Below are 20,262 nucleotides of genomic sequence, written 5' to 3' on the forward strand. Positions count from 1 at the left end.
AGCCACAAGGATTACTGGAATTTGTTCGACTTCTACTTGATGCCTACATTGAAGGAAAAAGCTTAAGAGGAGGGTAGGCACATACCACATAGTACCGGCGCCACTCATTCTGGCAGTTGCCTTTCTGGTTTAGATTAGATGCCAGAAAGTCCTTGTCCAGCAATCCTCACCTTTATCAACTTCTGGACTGCGACCTACCCATAAAGGCATTTTAGTATTTGCGTACCTTCTCCCACTGCCTGCATCAAAGCTGGATATTCCTAACAGTAGTGCCAAGGCAGGCAGGTTCTGTGAGGTTTTCATTAATCTACCGAAACAAAGAATTCTGCTGAACCCTGGTCAGCCTGCAATGTATAGAAAAGGAAAGAGAACCAGTGAGGATATCAATGAGTCTAAAAAAGGAAATAAAAACATTTTTTTCCCCAACAATGCAAACGGCATAATCATACAGAAAAAGAAAGGAAAACATGAAGAGAAAATTAGGCAGATTAAACTTTAGCATTAATTATCTTCTGCATATTTATCTTCAATAATTGGCATTTTCCCATACCTACATGGAGTTTGGCTTCAACAATTAAATGCAAACTTATAATTGCTTGCACATTAAGAACTAAAATAACCATTAAACTGCAGCTGCCGATCCAGTTTGCAGAGCTTGTATTTGGAGGACATGGAGGTCCATGAAAGTCCTGTAGCAGCTCTACATTTTGTTTGCTTGCGGTGGTGACAGATCTGTCAGCCTTTTAAACATCCTAATAGAAGTCCTCTGAATGTCACTTAGGGTAAACTTATTTGCTGTGCTTATTTAACAATAAAACAGTTTTAAAACTGATGATTATAAACAGCAATGTTGCAATATATTAGGATGACATTGTGAACATCTTTTTAATTGCTAAATACTGGAGGGGGTGAAAATAAAATCAAATTTGTTACAAGAGGTCCATGAAGAGGTCAGACATTGTAGTTGTTTCCAGTCTTTGTTGGGTTAACTTTTTCAGGACAGCTCATTTGTGTCTGTAGGGAAATGTCTATATGCATTAATGTGATTCCTACATGTCCACCAAATCTATAACCAGGAACGCAGCCAACAGGGCACTTGGGTGTTGTATCAGCTTGTACATGACTGTCTGGGGTGAAGTTTCCAATCCGCTACAGGAAAGATTATGACTGTCTGGCTACAAATTATGAAATCATTTGACATTTGATGCAATGTGCCCTAGCCTAGAATATTTAGTTTAAAAGTGATTTCATTCAGGAGCTTTCACAAAGCAAAGTTATCAAGCGAGCATTTTCTGATATTTGACTCCATGAGCAGAACATATCCTTCAACAGAGTTTGACCAAATACTTGCAAAGGGCTGATAGAAAAAGAGTAACAGCGAAATATGAAATATGCCTTTTTTTTGGATAACAAAATCAATGTTGTAAGGACTTTAATGTCATCAGCTTTTTGTTCCCCCAAAAATTAAGACTAGTTGGAATTTGCTGATAAGGAAAGGAGGCTGAGAAAGTTCTTATATACCTCAATATCAGACAAAGAATTGTGAATTACTTTGCAAAAAAAAATTGGACTACAGGAAAAGTGTTAAAAACACAGATAAAAGTAAGCAGAAGTATTTGTATTTCTGCATCTCTAATGCAGTAACAAAAAAAAAACTGCATACGTTAAAAACATTTTGGGCAGGCATGTTCATTATTGCAGAAGGGACAGGTGACTTTCTGCAATAAATGAACTTACCTGCTTGTTTGCAAACGTTTCTTCAATGCACACTGAGCTGCTTATGCGCAGCCTATTGTACAACGTTAAGTATCCCAGCACACCCCTGGCCGCCAAGAATGAATGAACACATGTGCAGGACTTTCATCCTTCCAGCCTGGCCAATAAAGATGATCAGAGATCTGCAAACCCAGGGGAAGACCAGGTGAAGATAGTAATACCAGCAATGATGTAAAGACAGGTGAGTAATTAAAAATTCAATCAAGTAAGTAAATGTATTTTATTGGAGGGACATGGACGGTCTCTTTTTCTATAAAAACCAACCGGTTTTAAATTTTTTTCTAATTTATGTCCACTTTACTGGTTTTGCGTGCACCTGCAAAGTCCCACTTGCTTGTGAGTGAAAGCAGATATAGCACACTGATTAGCTAGTCTCCATCTCTCAAATAAAATACATTCATGTGCCAAAAGAATTTAAATTTGTGTCCATTCAGTCCTGGGATCTACTACAAAGGACAGCCAGGTGGATGACACCAGTTGCAGGTAAAGGATTACCTTGGTGTTGCAGTCTGCCGAGTGAATAGTAAAGTGAATCAGCAGGCAGGTGGAATAATCCATTTGCTCTCTTACCAACATCATACTGCTTTTCACCTGCATGCCTCCAATCTGACTGGCTGCTAGTCTTGAACCCTCACTCTCCCAGTCGGAGTGCCGTTTTATAGGGGATAGAAAAGGTTGGTATTATGTCAATATAATGTACTTATAGTTACAAATACATTTGATTTAATATCAAATATAGGGCCACCTTATTGTATCTTTTAGATAAGAATTTACTATTAATATGCCTTATGGTATTTTCAATGGAATTGTTATGCTGTAAAGATCCTCACAGTAAACACAAGGATTACATGTTTATTCATGTTCCATGCTTTGGAAAGTGATCAGAGGAGAAAACTTCCTATTTCAGAAAACTTCCAGAGGAGCATGCTTCCTATTAATTGACAATAGGGGTTTGTTACATGTTTTTTGGGTCCGAAAAACAGTTATGAAATGGAGAATCTGCCAAAATGTAATTTCCTGGGAATATGTCCTCCTACTGCGGTCTTCCATCTGTTATCATTATGACTATCACTTAATGATCTATTATTGTACATACTTAAAAACACTGAAAACAGTCAAGGAACTATGTTATTTAGTGCAGGCCAAAAACAAATTTGGAGCTAAAGGATTAAAATGTTCATTTAAAGTAAACATGTCGTGAAAAATTTTGGGGCTACCAAATTACTGACCTCCTGAAAACTGTAGTTACGGTATATGGCTGTTACGGTATATTGACCTCCTGGCCTCAATATCACCAAACCAGTACAAAGTATTAGGATGAACATTTAAAAACATAAATCAGTAGTTCATAAGCATACCTGTCCTGCTTTTAGGAACATTAAACATGGCACACTTTGCCCAAAAATCTACTCTCTGACACTAATAGCAACATTCTGAGTTCACCCTAACATTTGAGCGGCATGTTAAACTCTGTCCCAATGGCTTGCCAGTGTGAATTTAACAGTTCAATGTACTGCGGTATCTACTACTGTAAGTCACAGACTTGGATGAACAAAGTTTACTTATGCAGAATGAGATAGTTACACAATCTTTATTTCATGTTTCAGGTCAATGTTAATGTCCCAATTTCTAGAAACCATCCAAGTTTTTAAATATCATTGTGAAGATAATCATTTATCATTATATGGCACACATGTAAGTATGCTTAGGGAACGTACTTGATAAAAAGGCAGTGAGCTAGTAAAGAAACAGTAAATGAAGCAACCAAATATTAATAGTAATGAGTAATAAGTAGTGAAAGAAAAAAAAATACAAAATCTGATTAGTGCTTTTTTTTTTGGTCTTTGGCTGGGCAAAGTATAATGCTGTGTGTGCTGGAAGGCAAACACAGCTCATCAATCCTAGAACACACATGGTGTGGATGTTGTATTGCAAAAATATCGACTGTTTAACTGCTCAAAACTGGCAAGTTATATGCAGGGCAACTCTAGAGGAAACCTAAAGACTGAGGGCAGGTTTAACAAATACATCAAAATCAAAAAAATAAAATAAAAAACACTCTGAAGAAGTTTACAAACCAATAACCTGAATGCCTCGGTATGGCCCAGCCAAAGACCAAAGGTCCATTCCAATGATAATTTGTGATACAACTTAAACATTGCTGTTAAGCTCCATTTAACCAGACAAACCCAATTTTGCCAGTGGGAATCTGGATATGCAAAGCCAATAGGGATCCCTGTTGAAGCAGGTGACAAAAACCTACTCATATGAGTATGATGATCTTTCATGCCACAATATGTGTTATGCTTTGTGGGTATAAAGAACTCTGTGTTTTGCCGAAAGCTATACTTTACCATACAATAAGTAGGACTGATAGGTAGGCAGAATAGGTGGCTGCCTTGAGTGCTCTGGGGTTGGGATGCAAACTATGCTGCTGAAATAATTTGCAGCACACTAGAGGAAGGCACATTGGCTTTGGTTTGGGAGCTTTTTCCAGCAGTATCTCCAAAGTGATTGATGCAGTAGCATTTCCAAATTGAAGATTGCATTAAAAGTACAAAGAGACAGGCAAATCTGAAGTGAAGAACACACTCCTGTAAACAGTTTAAAACAAGGACATTATAGTCAGAAATATGCACACTATAATGCATGGTCAGAAAGTTTGGAACCACAGCTGATCTGGGGAAATGAGACCATTAAAACCACAGCCTGCGTCCTGAAGGGGTCACAACTACACATGTGCATGTTCCACGCTGGTGTCGGCACCAATTACCATATTTAATGCACAGCAGGACATTGCCGAGAGGTCATCAGCTCCTGTGACACATGACCTAACCTGTACAGAAGATGACTTGTGTCTAACGCATTTGCCTCCTGACTCTACTGTATCTGTATTTACCACTACTGATCTTGGCTTGTGTCCTGATTGTGCATGTTGTCTGTTGTCTTGGTACCTCTGCGGTCTGGTAGATTTTAACCTTGACCTGCATTCTGATGTCACTTCTGCTTGTTAAATTACTACATCTGCTGCCCAACTGTTACCGACTCCTGTGCAAACATGACTACAATTCTGCTCTCCACTCCTGAGGGTTCCTGTGCTTGATCTCTGAACCAGCATTTTGAACAGATTCCTTTTTCACCTCAGCAGTACCTTGACACTTCAGATCATTTGCAGCCTCAATGTCCATGGCAGGCACCAACGCCACTCCTCGTCTTGCTATGCCTTATCAACAACTACAGGGGGTGTGGGATTAGGAGTTGTCAGGAATGCCCTCTTTCCATGTTACCCTTAATTAGGTAGTAGGAAAGGTACCATGAAAATATTGATTAAAGGACCAAAACTGGTTACTCTATAGGCACAGCAGTATGAGAAATTACACCAGCACCACAAGTGCTTCTCTTTTAACACCAAGACTTTCTAAGCTGCCATTTCTGACTTAGGTTGGCGTTCTGATCCTCGGCTTTAATACCTTCCAAGTCACTGAACCAGAGTTTACAGTTGTCCAGCTAATGGACACACAACTGAAACAAGTATGCAGATAACTGATAAACTACTGAAATCAAAGGACCAGCCTTACATCCAGAAATTACTTTTTTTAGAATAAGTTCAGCAGCTTACATTATCTGTCAGGGCAAGTCAAGTTTAGGAAAACTGCTATATAGCAACTAAACAGACAAAATATAATCAATATATTCAGAAATGTAGTGAATTTTACACCTGGCAGTTTAAAGCCCAGATCTATTGCTGGCCCTGATGCGAATAGACCTAGATACCAGCAACAATGTCACTCCTGTGCAAATATTCAATAGCCAAAGATGATCATCGGGGACATGAACGAGTAAGCAGCAAAATAGACAGCTTGCTGGAATTCAGGTGTATAACTGCGACAGAATACTGTACTTGACATCACTGCAGCAAGCTTGGACAAGAAGTAAATGCGTGTCAAAATTGTAAAGTACGCAAAGAAAAAATTTGGTTTAGCTTTAATGGTGGGGTGGACATAAGGAGGTGCTAATAGTAACTGCTGAACCAGGGTCCCTCATCATCCACAGGGCCCCATGTCTATTCTGGGGTCCACTGCTGGCTATGCCCAGCACAGTTTAAAACGTGAATACCATTTTGATGTTCTAACCATTGAACCAACTGGCCATGAGTCATTTTTGTTTAAGTAGTGAGTTTACCCATCAAGAAAAAGCAGAAAATGTGATATGGTTAGGGCTGTAACAAGGCAGAGTACATTTCAACATCAACCACCAAAGCGCTGGTCACCCTACTCATTAAAACATGCTTTATGCCTTCAGTGTGTTTACATTGGAGTTTAAAGACATGAGTTTTACTTGGCCTTTCCACCACTTCTTAATCTCTTGGCTACAGAGGAGTAACTAGCCCGTTGCTGTTTATTTTATGTCCAGCCTACATGTTATTAATGAGCTGTAAAGGGGTTCCGAGTGCTGCTTCAGGCAAACATTGCTGATAAGGAAAGGATGTTGAAACTTGGACAATGTATTTCTCAGTATGACTTAACTGTGGACAAATACAAAAACTAATTCATCCCAATTAAAAAAGGGGAAACATGTTTTTATAGCAGCCCAGGGCATTATACATTATAGAAGTTTATTATAATGGTTAAGAAATCTTGCACCTCATTTTACTTGTTTGATGGGCCTTTCTCGTGACAGAATTGCCTAGTTCTTCACAATAGCTGATCTGCAGAATAATTCACAATAAAACCAGGTTACTTGTTCAAGAAGTTCAGAGTTCTTTTCTTATACTAATATTCTGTATTTTCAAGGACAAGCAGACTGTGTCAAGTAACACATTAGGACTTTGATCTTTAATTATAAACATCAACAGAATTGTCAGTTATTGGCCTCTCCCAAAAAGCTAATTCATGTTTAAACAACATAAAGAATAAAGACCAAACCTAATGACTCATGCTGATTGTACCAAAATAACATCCTATACTAGGGAGGTGGGGGGAACCTGTGTTTTATCTCTGTCTGGTGGCACGCAGTTCAAGTATATGCCATTACAAGTAAAAATGGCTAATATATATAAATATATGTGTGTGTGTTCTTTTTATGTACTACCTTTTTATGTATTACCTTTATTACTATATCAGCTCACCCCAATAGGAGTTCCTTTTATGGATATCCCTTGCTAACTTTTCTACACAGCTCAGGCATCAAATCACTTTATAAACCAGACAGAGGTTAATCCTTTATGCTTTGATTAAATCTGGAACAGCCCCCTTTAACCCGTGTAGAAAACAGATGTCACCATGTCATACAACAAGGTAATGGCTGAAAGACTTTACAGACTGGACACAAGGACAAACCCCCAGATACGCCAGCTCCACACCATGCGCGCAAGAGAACATGTCTACCATCTTGGAGGAGACCAGTCTACAGAAGTCTTCAAATCCCTGAACAATAGGCACTTACGAGGAGTCAAATCACGTTTTCAAAACTATTTCTATGGTTGTTTTTTAATATTTAAACAAGCTATTTATGAATACTGGGGATGTATATTTAACTTTATCACAGATCAACATCTCAGGAGAGTACCTTCTCCCAAACTAAATCATTTGCATATGTATACATTTCCATTCTCTGGTCTTATTTTGTTAATTGACTTGACTATTCTCTCCAGTTTCATAATGCTCTATTATAAACCAAAGACCAGGACCTCACCCAATTAATGAATATTAATTAATACAGGCATGTAAAATACATAGACTCTTCCTAATCGCTTAAAAATAATAAAAGCAATATTTTGTTTGATCTTACAGCTGCTGCATAATTGCTCTGCAAACACATAGCTGAATAGATGCCTTTGTTTCAAAGTCTCTGTTAACCTGGGCCTTAACACAGTTTAATGTCTGTGCTTGTTCAAGGCAAACGAATCGTGAACACTGCGTTTTAATGACTGCCTCCGATTATCAAACATTTTCATGCAAGCAAGTTTAGGGCAACATCTGCAATATGTAAACTGTTTGCTTGGACTTCCTGCCTGGAATTCATTAGGAGAAATAACTGCAGGGGAAGGCACAAACTATACTGAAGTTTTACATGGATTTTTACCGTTTCCAAAAGGTACCACTTTACCCCATCATTTACTTGGCAGTACAAGGCAATGGCTACGCACAAAGTGCAGTGATAAGTTGTAGACAGTTTCAATAGTCAGTTTCTGCAAGCTTGTTAACTAAGAGATGATTTTTGCTTGGCTGCTATGGGTAACTGTACTTTGCATTTATTACTGCAATTCATTGAAGAAATTGGCGGTAATAAATGTTATAATGGCAACAGGAAGTAAACGACTTAAATGTAATCTTTTTAATTAAAAAAAAAAAACACTTCCTTATAGATGAGCCTTTAAATTACAATAAACGTTACCTAATAGTAAACTCTACACGTTTCTGTATATATAAGGCATTCTGAATTTATGTAATTACTTTGCCATTAAAACAATGCCGATATTCTGTACTAGTTTGAGAAATATTGGGCTTTTCCCACATTTACTTTAATACTGCAGATAATAGGATACATGAATACATAAAAAGCCATTCTTAAATGCCTTTGTTCTGATTACTATATACTAATATTCCCACATATTTTCCATTCTTTTTGTTCTCACGCTCTTCCAATTACAACAAGAATAATTAATCTGAATGCCAGCATCATTTGCATTACATGTGTGAATCCAGGCATCTATAAATAGTATCCACTGCTGTGATACGCCAAGGGATCAATGACCCAACATGTACACTGTCCTCATCCGCTGATGCCATCTCATAAATATGTCGTGTTCCAACACTGCAGTGCAGCCTACAACCCGTCACATAATGTACAAGATAATTTGGATTTTCAATTGGTTTACACATGCAAAAGAGTTTCCAAGTTTTCCTGTGTCTATGCCATAAATACTTTTGCAAAAACTGTTAAAAAGAGATACTTTATTACTGAGAACCAAAGTGCAAATATGCATTTTTAATATTGCAAGGATCCATAACTGAATTGATGTTTTAAGTTTAATACCCTTCCTCTCTGATTGCAATTCTTAAGAGTAGGGGTTTAGTTTCATTTTAAAGCTATCTGATGGATAAATTGTAATGTTTATTGTCACGATTGTAACTCCCCATGTGATATGATGAAATATTTGTGTTTTAGCACTATCATAAGGTTACATTTCTTCTGAAAGTGGGAAAAATCTCCTAAATAATGGTACGGATACACATCTTTCTTCAGGGCAGCCACTTTCAAAACTAATTGTTCAGTAATAATCCTATCACATGGACAGGGTATAGCCCCAGTATAGCAGACAAGGTAAAGGCACATTAGGGGAAAAAGAATATGACAAAGATGACAGCCACATGACCAGCTTATACTGAACAAAATCCTTATTTATATAAGCAAGACAAACAAGTACATGCAATACATCCATTAGTTAAACCACTAATTTTTAGTTGCAGAAACAGACTACCACGACTTGAGCTCTACACTTGCATGATCCACATACAGCCTTGAGGCCGATACGTCTGTTTGGACATTTGCTTTGGCTAGGCATGCATTAGTCCTATTGCTGTAATAAGTCCAAAATCATTCCACTGCCAAAAGCTTGCTCTCATGATGAACTGTGTATAACTCTTGCAGACTGTTGAACTGGCCATACACATTTAGACGTAGTAGATTAGGCAGAGGATTTGTTAAATGAAATATTCATCATATAGACTTTATTCTTTCATGTTAGTTATAAACTTTACATAAAAGCAAGAATTTGTAAAAAAAAAAAAAAATTAAAAAAAAAAATGCAGTTTTAAGATTTAAAATAAGTATTTAAAAAAATATATTATATACCCTGTTTCCCCAATGATAAGACACTGTCTTATTTTTTTTTGAAGGCCAAAATATGCTCTAGGGCTTATTTTCAGGGGGATGCCTTATTTACCCACTAAAAAGGGGGGGCTGTCTTATTTGATGGCCCTGCCTTATCATCGGGGAAACACGGTACATATACACAGTGAGGGAAAGAAGTGTTTGATCCCCAGCTGATTTTGTACATTTAACCCTGACAAATAAATGACCAGTCTATAATTGTAGGTAGGTAGGTTTATTGTAGATGTGAGACAGGATAACAACAAAAGAACCCTCAAAAACACAGTGCTCAAAAGTCATAGCTTGATGTGCATTGTTATGGGTGAAATAAGTATTTGATCCCCTATCAAGATGGGCTAGGCCACTCCAAGACCTTCATGCGCTTTCTCTTGAGCCACACCTTTGTTGCCTTGGCCGTGTGTTTTGGGTCATTGTCATGCTGGAATACCCATCCACACCCCATTTTCAATGACCAGGCTGAGGAAAGGAGGTGCTCACCCAAGATTTGATGGTACATGGCCACGTTCATTGTCCCTTCAATGCTGTGAAGGTGTCCTGTCCCCTTAGCAGAAGCCCCCCCCCTTCCCCAAAGTATAATGTGCCCAGCTCCATGTTTGGCGGTGTTCTTGAGGTCATAGGCAAGTTGAGTTGATGCCAAAGAGCTCAATTTTGGTCTCATCTGACCACAACACTTTTACCCAGTGCTGCTCCGGATCATTCAGACGTTTATTGGCAAACTGCAGACTGGCCTGTACATGTGCTGTATTGAGCAGGGGGACCTTGCGGGCTCTGCAAGATTTCAGGCCTTCACGACGCAGTGTGTTACCAATCGTTTTCTTGGTGACTATGGTCTCAGTTGCCCTGAGATCATTGACAAGTTCCCGTGAAGTTCTGGGCTGCTTGGTCACCGTTCTCATGATAATTGCAACTCCACAAGGGGAGATCTTGCATGGAGCCCCAAACCGAGGGAGATTCACAGTTTTTTTGGGTTTCCTCCATTTGCTAATTATCACGCCAACTGTTGTCACCTTCTCACCAAGCTGCTTGGCGATAGTCCTGAATCCCAGTCCAGCCCTGTGTAGGTCTACAATCTTGTCCTTGGCATCCTTGGACAGCTCTGTGGTCTGGGACATGGTGGCTAGTTTGGAATCTAATTGATTGCTTCTGTGGACAAGTGTTTTTTTTTTATACAGGTTACAGAGGCACCTTACAGAGGGTGCTCCTAATCTCATCTTGTTACCTGCATACAGTGAAGACACCTGGGAGCCTGAAATCTTGCTGGTTGATAGGGGATCAAATACTTTTTTCACTCATTACAATGCACATCAGGCTCTGACTTTTAAACACTGAGGGTTGTTTTTGATGTAATTTTGGCCGGATTTTCGATTGTCAACCTGTATATATATTTTGTTATTACACACACTTTTCCTCATACTCTATATTCAGACTGGTGGGGAGGTTGTGGTGCAGATACCCCTTCCTCCTGTTGGCAAGTCACAACATACATTTAATAATTTTCGAGCTTGGAACACAGTACATGCCCCCCCCCCCCCATTTTAGACTGGTTTCACAGGACAAAGTGTTGTGGTCAAGTCCTTTCTAGATGAACAGAATATAACTGGTTATGAAATGTTATTAGGAATGATACCAGAGAATGTTGATCCAGTGAATATCCTATTGCCTTAGAAAATCAGGAAAATAATTTTTTCCCTGTTAGAGCAAATTGGAATCATATTTTACATGTGTTTTCTTGCCTGCCTCTGGATCATCTGTGTATAAAGGTTTCTGTCTGGCATAGGCAGTGTTTATTTTCTCTGTATTTTTCAGCCCAACTATGCAACTTTATAAAATTACCTTAAGGCCTTTCAGACTTGCAGTAAACCTCAGCAGATTTTTACCTTTGAATCTGTAAAAAGAATGCTTGCTTTAGATGTAAGCTTCCAAATAACTTTAGAGATAAATGTGGCCATTGCACCATTTTAGGTTGGATACTGATCCAAGACGGTAAATCTGAGCAGTCTAATACTTTCAGCGAAAATAGTCATAACAAATACAGGCCAGACCAGAAAAGAAAAAGTCATTATTAGTTTGCATGCAATGTCAAAAGGGGAACACAACCAACAATTCTTATTAGGAATACCATTAAGGCCACACACTTCTGGGTCTTATAGGATGAAAGGGCAGAGATCCACTATAATCTAGTTTGATGCCCCATTTCTGCACTTGCAGCCTCATTTTGCAAATTCCAGAAACTCCAGCTTACAGTTACAAGCACCCCGCTATTATTTTTGCTAGACAATGCATTATATATTTAAACTTAGGAACTGAACGTTAATTTAGGCCTTTCCTAGACTTGTTGGCTAGGAGATAGACAATCACATTTTTAAACCATATTCAGAAAACGTCTAGGAAGAAGATCAGGAGAACCATTTAATTGTAACCTGACATCATCAGCTGATTCATCACAAAGAAAACAGGTTCAGTCAGAGCCAAAAATATAAGCAAGATGGTCGTCACATTTTCAACTGAAGTTAACCAGAATTTTCCTTCATCTGAGCCAAACAGGCAATGACAGAAATAGGCTGAAAATTTTATTATTACAAACCACTAAATTCAATATACAAATGCATAGTCACACTGCTGAACAAGGTCATCTGTGGCACACTATTCGGCATTGAGAAACCAATGTTTTACTAGTGCAGACCAAGGGGCAAAGCCTGGCATTTGAGCCTTGGTCTTAAACCAAGATTGTACTAAACAGCAGGTTTGAGCCTTGCAAGACTAGGCCTCTGTAAGTTCGTAAACCATTGCTCTGCAGGGGTCTAAAATAAGATCTCTGGAAGACCTTAAGAGGCTACTGAATGACCAGTCAACCTTCCTGTCCAATATCCCCAATGTTTACAGGCCTGGATACAGTCTTGTACACATAAGCAATTTTGCAATCAACTGACCAATCTGATACAAAAATTGAAAGTCTCAAAACACAGTACACATGTGGAATATTCTGCCCCTCCAAATGAAGGTGGGAATGGAGTAACTACAGAACAAAAGCTGATCAAATTTAGGCATTGCTCATACCCTTGACGTGACCTAAGTCTTATAGTCCAAATTATGATTGGCCATTTACTTTGGATATCTTGGGCTTAGGAAACACTGTAGGAGGGAAAAATCTAAAAAAAAAAATCTAAACCAGGCTCTTGGAAGAAAGTTAGCCCAACTGTATATTTAAAAGCATTTTGGCAAAGTTGTACAGTATTGTACAACAAAGTTATTTACATGCCAAATGCTATCTAAAAAATGTGTTTGTGAAAGCACAGAGGGAAGAATTCAGTGTTATAGTATGTGACAACCAGATGACACCTATTGTAAGGGTCAGTACTCATCAACAGTAGTATACATTGCTCCCACCTGTCTCAGGAGCATCACAGTGTTAATAATGGCTGCCGAGAGATAGCAGCATTGTGCTCACAGCCGTGTTCTTATTTTGTATGCACATAGGTACCTAGACACAGCTTCTCTGCATTTACAAGCGTGCAATGATGCTGCTGAGAGCAGAGATCACTAGAAACCTCTCTAACTGCAGCAACAAAGATGAGTGAATCGATTCACAGCTTTTCCCAATCAGAAAGCAAAGAGGTATTTTGTGTTCATGTACATATGCAAGTACTGGAATACAAGAATCACAGTGAAATAATTAAATAGGCATTTAAAGGCGGCAACCAAATTAAGGATCTAGCTGATCGTTCTCATTTTACATATAAGTGAATAATTTTACCTTAACCTCTCGTCTTTTGAAATTTCATATGCTGTCCCCTTTATAAACCAAAAAATGGGCACCTACCACCTCCTAATCCTTTAGGTATCAAGTTATCAGGACATTAGAGGAATACCAAATAGATCTGCAATATGTCATAGTGGTGCTTTTACTAATTGATCCTTGCCATTACAAGTCAGCCCTTTTTTCATTACCTAGAGCTGAGTTCACAGGATACAGTTCATTATCCTAGGATAGAGTCATTTCCTAGATTTCCAAAAAGGGCTTTTCCTTTTATAAAACAGGGAATCTGACATTCTCTTGTGGGAATCTTGTGATCAATGTGTTAGAAATTGATTCCCATCAGGAATGTAAGATTTGCCATTTTATAACTAGAACCCATAGTGTCCTTAGTACCCAGCATTGGCTTCACATACTGTAAAATGAATGGTCTATTGTGCATTTAGTACCTCTGCCTTTAGACCAAGTTTATAATAGGAACAAGGTCTGCAGACACTGCAATGGCACTTTTCCTTGCCAGGCCAATGAATATATTTAAGTGCATTCTTTCCATTTTCATTAGGTACCTAAACTTAAGTCATCACTTTAAAGGCTTCTCTATGCAATAAAAGCAGATCGTTGCTGGTGAGGGAATCCAGCAAGGGGCTGTACATAGCTTCCAGCACCCTTTATTTAGTTTTCCACCTCATTTGATTGAAATTATAATCACTTTCATGGTTACATGGAGAATATTCTTTGATTTGTATTTAAACATTTTCCCTTAAAACATGTTTACCCCAAAAAAAAAAAAAAAAAAAAAAAAAAAAAAAAAAAAAAAAAAGAAAAACACTAATGTAGCCACTATATCTAAACACTGTTCTGTTGCAATATACCATGTTAATTTTGTGTTCTGTGGTAAAAAAAATAAATAAATACACTTAAAGTCACCTCTGCTACTCTGCAAGCTGTGGGAAAGAAGGGGTAAGGACGACACACAATGGAACTACCCAAGCATGGTTCACATGAATGGAAATAATCAGCACATTTTTAAGTAATTCTTCTCTGCATGTGAATAGTTATTTATTAAGCCTATCTTTACACTACCCTGTTATGTTTCATAATTACAGTTATCCGTGTTGTCTTAAAGGGGAAGTAAATATTGGGCTCCTGGTAGCTCTTGCCATAGTATACGTCTATGCACAGCATATTTGCCCATTATAGCAAAGGCCATTTCAAGCAATTGGATGTTCACTTCCATCTTCTCCCAGATTCTTGTGTTCTATATTTGTACCCAGAACGTACTTCCACCAGCTTATAGACTTTACACAAAATTAGGAAGGGAAACAGGTTTTATGGCAGAAGAGACTTGCTAAAACGGTTCCACTTTTGAGGGAGCCGATCCATTAGGGTGGACAATGAACTTAATGGAGGAGACCAAATTTGCACTTTTTATTTTAAGGTATTGCACCATGTGTGTTGTAAACTTATGCTAGGGGAAAATAAATCTATCTAAAGAATTAAACAGGTTAAAAAAAAAAAAGTTACCTATCAATAAAGCCATTGGGGGTAACCACAAGCCCAAAGAAGAAAGATTTTATGGGCTTGGGTTAACCCAATGGTTTTAATGATTAGTAAACTTTAAACTTCGGATATGTCCTAGGGGAGAAGGAATCATTTATCTATTGATGGACACATCCTTACTATCTTAAAACTAAAGATGGTTAAAAAACAAGTATGTGTACCATTAATGACCACATCGTAATAACTGACTTACTGATACATCTTCTCAGGAGCAGGAATTTTAAGGATATGGAGTGTAGCCAATGCCAGGACCACATTCACTTAAAGCTAATGCTAAATAGGGAAAACACTATAACTTATATGTTGTCACAAGGGTAAAAAAAAAAATAAAAGCCCCATACAGTTGGGAGACAACTCCCCACTTTAACAAAATGAATTTATCAGCAACACTGTGACATATACCAATATCACGAGAAGACTAACGTGAGAGAGTGGCTGCCAAATAAGAGGCTCTTGCATATATGCCACCTGATAATTCACAGACTCCACCTGGCCTAGCCTCCGCTGATTGCAGCAATGATCCTTTCACGGCTGATTGGGCCAATACACAGCTGTCTATGCATATGATGAATTTCTAAGTGATTAATTGAAAAACCCAGAGAGGAAAAAAAAAAAAAAATAAAAGTTTAAAGCTAAAGCAAAAAAAAGCAGAGCCATTGCCCACGACAAAGCTTCCTCAGGTCCTATGCTACAACCACATTTACCCTCAGGCAACTTTCTTCTGTATTATGGAACATGTACACCTGAGAGTTTCCATGGGCCCTGCAATTATGTACAGATAATAAAGGTATACAAGGTAAAAAAAAACTTAAAAAACTTTATTAATATACTCCTAATTGTTGCAAAACTCAAGGAAAAGTTACCTGTACCTACTAATTTTTAGCATCAACAAACTATAGATGCAATTTTGAATAAATGTAGTATCATGGCATTTTTAACACATAAAAGGGTGGCTACTAGTGTTGGTCGAATATCTCACTAATCAATTCGATCGCACGTCGAATTCAAACACCATTAAAAGTAATTGGGGGCAAAATTTGGGTTATTTTTCGGGACTGTGTAGAGCTTTTACAGCCTCCAAATACATTTAAAAAGACATGTCAAGACTCCCACAGACCACAGACTCCCACTCTGCACAACACTGTACAACACTGCACCCACGTGCCTCCAATCAGCTGTGACCACAGGTTCCCACGGTCCCTGGGGTGTATTTATCAATGATAAGTACAGCCCAGGGACCGTGGGAACCTCATTTCAGGTGAATTACAAAACACATACATTTAATAAAGAATTCACATTAAAATCTGGACTCAATATTTGCACCTATATTTTAACCTTTCAGGGAACCAGTAAGGGGTATTATGTACCCCTTTACTTATTCCCCATTGTATGACATCTTGGAGTCCCTTGTTAAAGGGGCTTCCGGACTGCAGAATTCGAAGTGCCGAATTTGTGTTTTTTGGGTCAGAAAAAATCCGAATTCGAATACCAACACTAGTGGCCATCTCTTTTATATAAAATAGGATTTTTTTTGAAAGGTTTTTCATTCTAAAGGCTAAAGGAGAAACCCACAGCCTCCTGGGATACTTGCGTCACATATGCGAGGAGGCTGCGGGCTGCTCCTTCTATGCATGCCCAACATCAGGCATACGTCATCAGATGCTTTTCTTTAATGCATGTGCAGTGGGATTGGCCCCATTTTTTTGTCCCTTTGTAGAAAGACAGGTCACCTGATCTCACCCCTGTGCAGTGCAAGTTCAGGTAAAGAAGATGGCTGCACCCAATGTTCTATACAGTCTTGTGGAGACGACCAATAGGTGCGGTACTCACTAGGTGCAGTTTTTGGAGGGCATTTTGCCAATAAAAATAGGTGCTCTATTCCTTGTTTTTTGGGTAATGTTCCACTTTAAGCTCATCAGAATATTCTTGTAGTTTAAAGGGAGGTGTGGCACCAACACAGTAAATGTAATATTTACAAATAAGAGAATATGTCTAAACTATAGTCTGCATCAGAATTATCAGAGTGGACAAAACGTCAAGGAGAAAAAAAAATTATAGCTGCCATCAATGACATGCTACGGAAAAAGACTAGTTACCTGGCTGTCTTTTGCCTTCCTTTGAAAAGGATCCCACTCAAAGCTTTAGATCTACATGATTATATACAGAAATATATTAAAGCCTTTGATCAGAATGACAGCCAAAGACTTAAAATTTTTCGCAATTTTGGATTACTCGCATGACAGGTTTCCTTTATCAGATTGGATTGTATCAACAGAAACCAGGAACTTTCTGCCTATAAATAATAAAAGCAGGCTTGTCTATACCATTCTTTATAAGGCTGTCAGACTACATATATACCAGCAGGAGATGTGTACATTGGTTAAATGTTACTTGAATACAGTAATGATAAAAGATGATAAAAAGTGCAAAAAATGTTTTTTCTTTTAACAAGCCCACTGGCAATCTTTCCCTAGATAATTGTGACTTCCTAAAGAAAATGCTGGTGAATAAACTACTAATTACCTTTTCTGTATAATCAGATGTTATGTGTGACATTGTTTTGTAGTCCTGGCTATTTTCAGAAATAATAATAAAAAAAAAAAAAAGTTGATTGTGTATCCACAAATACCTCATTAGCAGCTCTACATTCAAGTGAAATCCTTGTATTAGTGACATGGACAGTCTTAAAACACGGATCATTACCAGGACAAACAAGCGAGACGTCCAATACAGCTGTCCTCCAATGATGATATAAGTATTAGGATGAGAAATCTCCATCAGTACTTTATACAGTTCATAAAGGATATTCAGAATGAAAAAAATAAAGTCATCTGATCAAATTAGCTAATGAACTTGGAAGTTAAGGACACTTAACAGAATGCCATTCCCAAAAGCATATTTATTACCGCAACTTATGGAGTGATGATTATATACACAACATAGGAAACATTAGCAGCTATATCAATATTCTGCAGTTTAGATCAGGGATGATTGCTGATGACTGCTCTAGGTTTTAGACTTTTTATATTGTCCTAAGTCTTTCTTAAATTTGGAACCTAAAGGAGAATTTAAAACTTCTTTTGGATAGTATGTTGAAAGTTCAGAACCTCTGCCCTTGTCGATTTTTTGGCGATTATTGTCACAGGGATGGAAAGTGATTGGAATATTTGAGTTACACCTGAACAGGAGGGTGGAAGGGTGCTCTAATAAATTGTTTGGTTAACAGCCATCCAAGGTACCTGGTATGCATTAAACATTCTCATTTGAAGAACGTCATATATGCTTTAAAGCTATCCACTGACAACAGGACAGTTTCAGTGGGTGCTTCACCAAGCCACGTTGGAATTAAACAAAAGGATCCTGGCTTTGTCCTAGAGATTACATTGAGCATGTTGTAGTAACATATTCCAACTAATGTTGCATTTCCAGGGCATTGCTCCTGCATACCTGTGCAGGATTTCCTAGAGCAACGTCCTGTTCCAAGGGCTGAAATATGGCGATATATTTGGTCCCTTTACTGAGAGGTCTTAGCAATTGCTATTCATATTTTGATTATGTTAGCTTGAGGAATGACCAAACTTCTAGTCTTAAAGTCAAAAGACAAAAAACATTCACTCATGGTCCCAACCATCCTCCACCTCCAAACCATGCGCACGTAAGAGAAGAGACAAATTCATTCATAAATTCATTTATACCTATAATTCCTTCACTAATCAAAGGCCATCCACAAAATACAAGATCCTCTGTGACTGGCGAAAGATAGAAAGTCCATCAGTGAATGAAAGCCAACCCTCACCATTGTCACAATAGAAGTATAAGTACGCCATATAGTTTCCTGGGAATTACTGACACAGGAGAGGGGGGCATAAGCATATGTTATCTATTCACAAGTGTACTGACATACCAACACCCAAAACACTCATGGAAAATCCCAATTATATAAAAGTATTACCACAGTGGCTGCAGTTGTCCTAAGTAAAAGGAATCGGGCCCCACAGAAAACAAAGTCTGTTTTTACTTCCCCCATACGCCAATACTTTGTGCCAGAAAACTAAAGAAGCTTTTAAATCAAATAAATGCTATAAAATTGCACAGAAACATATGGCATAAGGTTTTAAACACAATTTATTTGATTTATTGTGTTCTAGCTTGCAGTTCCGCCTGGTCCAAGTTTCCAGTGCTGCATGTCATACAGATTGGTAGGATTGTGTGTGGGCTTCTTTGAAGGATCTGCAAACCTGCACATTGTATGAATACAATAAGGCTTCTGTTTGATCAACTGTCAATGAATTAATAAATAGCATTTAATGGTAAATCAACACATTATGCTGATATATTGTGGAAGGCAAGCAAAGACTTGTGCATGGAGCTTGGATAACACACAGCACATATACAACATGACAGCTGATGCCAATAGCACAGATTCCCAGTCCCTCCAGCTAAGTGCACATTTGTCAGCTGAGCAGAGTAATTAATCCATGGAGTTTTGTCTATTGCTATGCATTCACTGCAGATGATGAGAGCCCAGACACAAGTGAGCCCCAGCAATGCAAAGTACCATTCACCCCATAATGATGGATCTGTCCTCCTCCCACATACCGGGTCATTGCTCCCTACAGATCCCAAACTTGCATGCCACTTGTGGAGCAAATCATTTCCCTATTGCAGAGCTGTCAGACCCAGATGGCATGGAGGACTGTCCATCCCTGACATAAAAGTACTCTGTAATTCAGGGCCGCCCATGCCATTGAAGTTAAAGCAGTAATGAGTGGGACGGGTGGGTGTCAGAGTACAGAGGGCTGGGTGTAAGTTTGGCTGATGCTCCCATTACCTGGTGACAGCTCGCCCTCGCTGAGGTCCCCGGAGTCCGTGTCCATGGCTGTCAGTCCGGCCGGTCCTTGTGCTCCGTCTCCCGGTTGCTGTGTGCTGGAAACACCGCTGAGCTCCACCGCCTATGGCTCCGGGTGAGCTGTGCGGATCAGAAGCTCCAAAGCTTCCCAGCGATCCGGACCAGGGAGCGCGTAAAGACCAATAAAAAATCAGAATTTATCCCCGCCTCCAAGTCATGGCCAATGGGAAGAGGTTTTAAGCTGAAGGCAGAAAAGGCAGCGTCTCATCACCCGCAGAGACAGACAGCTGAGCGATGGACACAGTATGAGGGGAGTCCTCCCGCTGCATAGATCTGTACATAGTATGAGGGGAGTCCTCCCGCTGCATATCTCTGTACATAGTATGAGGGGAGTCCTCCCGCTGCATATCTCTGTACATAGTATGAG

The 20,262-nt window shown here is 38.8% G+C and overlaps 1 protein-coding gene across 1 annotated transcript in view; it reads right to left on the minus strand.

The window, feature by feature from the left end:
• TNFAIP8L3 (TNF alpha induced protein 8 like 3) overlaps positions 1 to 19,978 on the minus strand; it is a gene marked incomplete in the record, with an annotated part of 28,479 nt that extends 8,501 nt beyond the window's left edge. The window contains 1 exon segment of the mRNA XM_072402385.1: positions 19,817 to 19,978. Coding sequence (XP_072258486.1) covers positions 19,817 to 19,863 — 47 coding nt within the window.
• Between the last annotated feature and the right edge of the window lie 284 nt (positions 19,979 to 20,262).

Source organism: Pyxicephalus adspersus, chromosome 2 (assembly GCF_032062135.1).
Source record: "Pyxicephalus adspersus chromosome 2, UCB_Pads_2.0, whole genome shotgun sequence".
Lineage (NCBI taxonomy): Eukaryota > Metazoa > Chordata > Amphibia > Anura > Pyxicephalidae > Pyxicephalus > Pyxicephalus adspersus.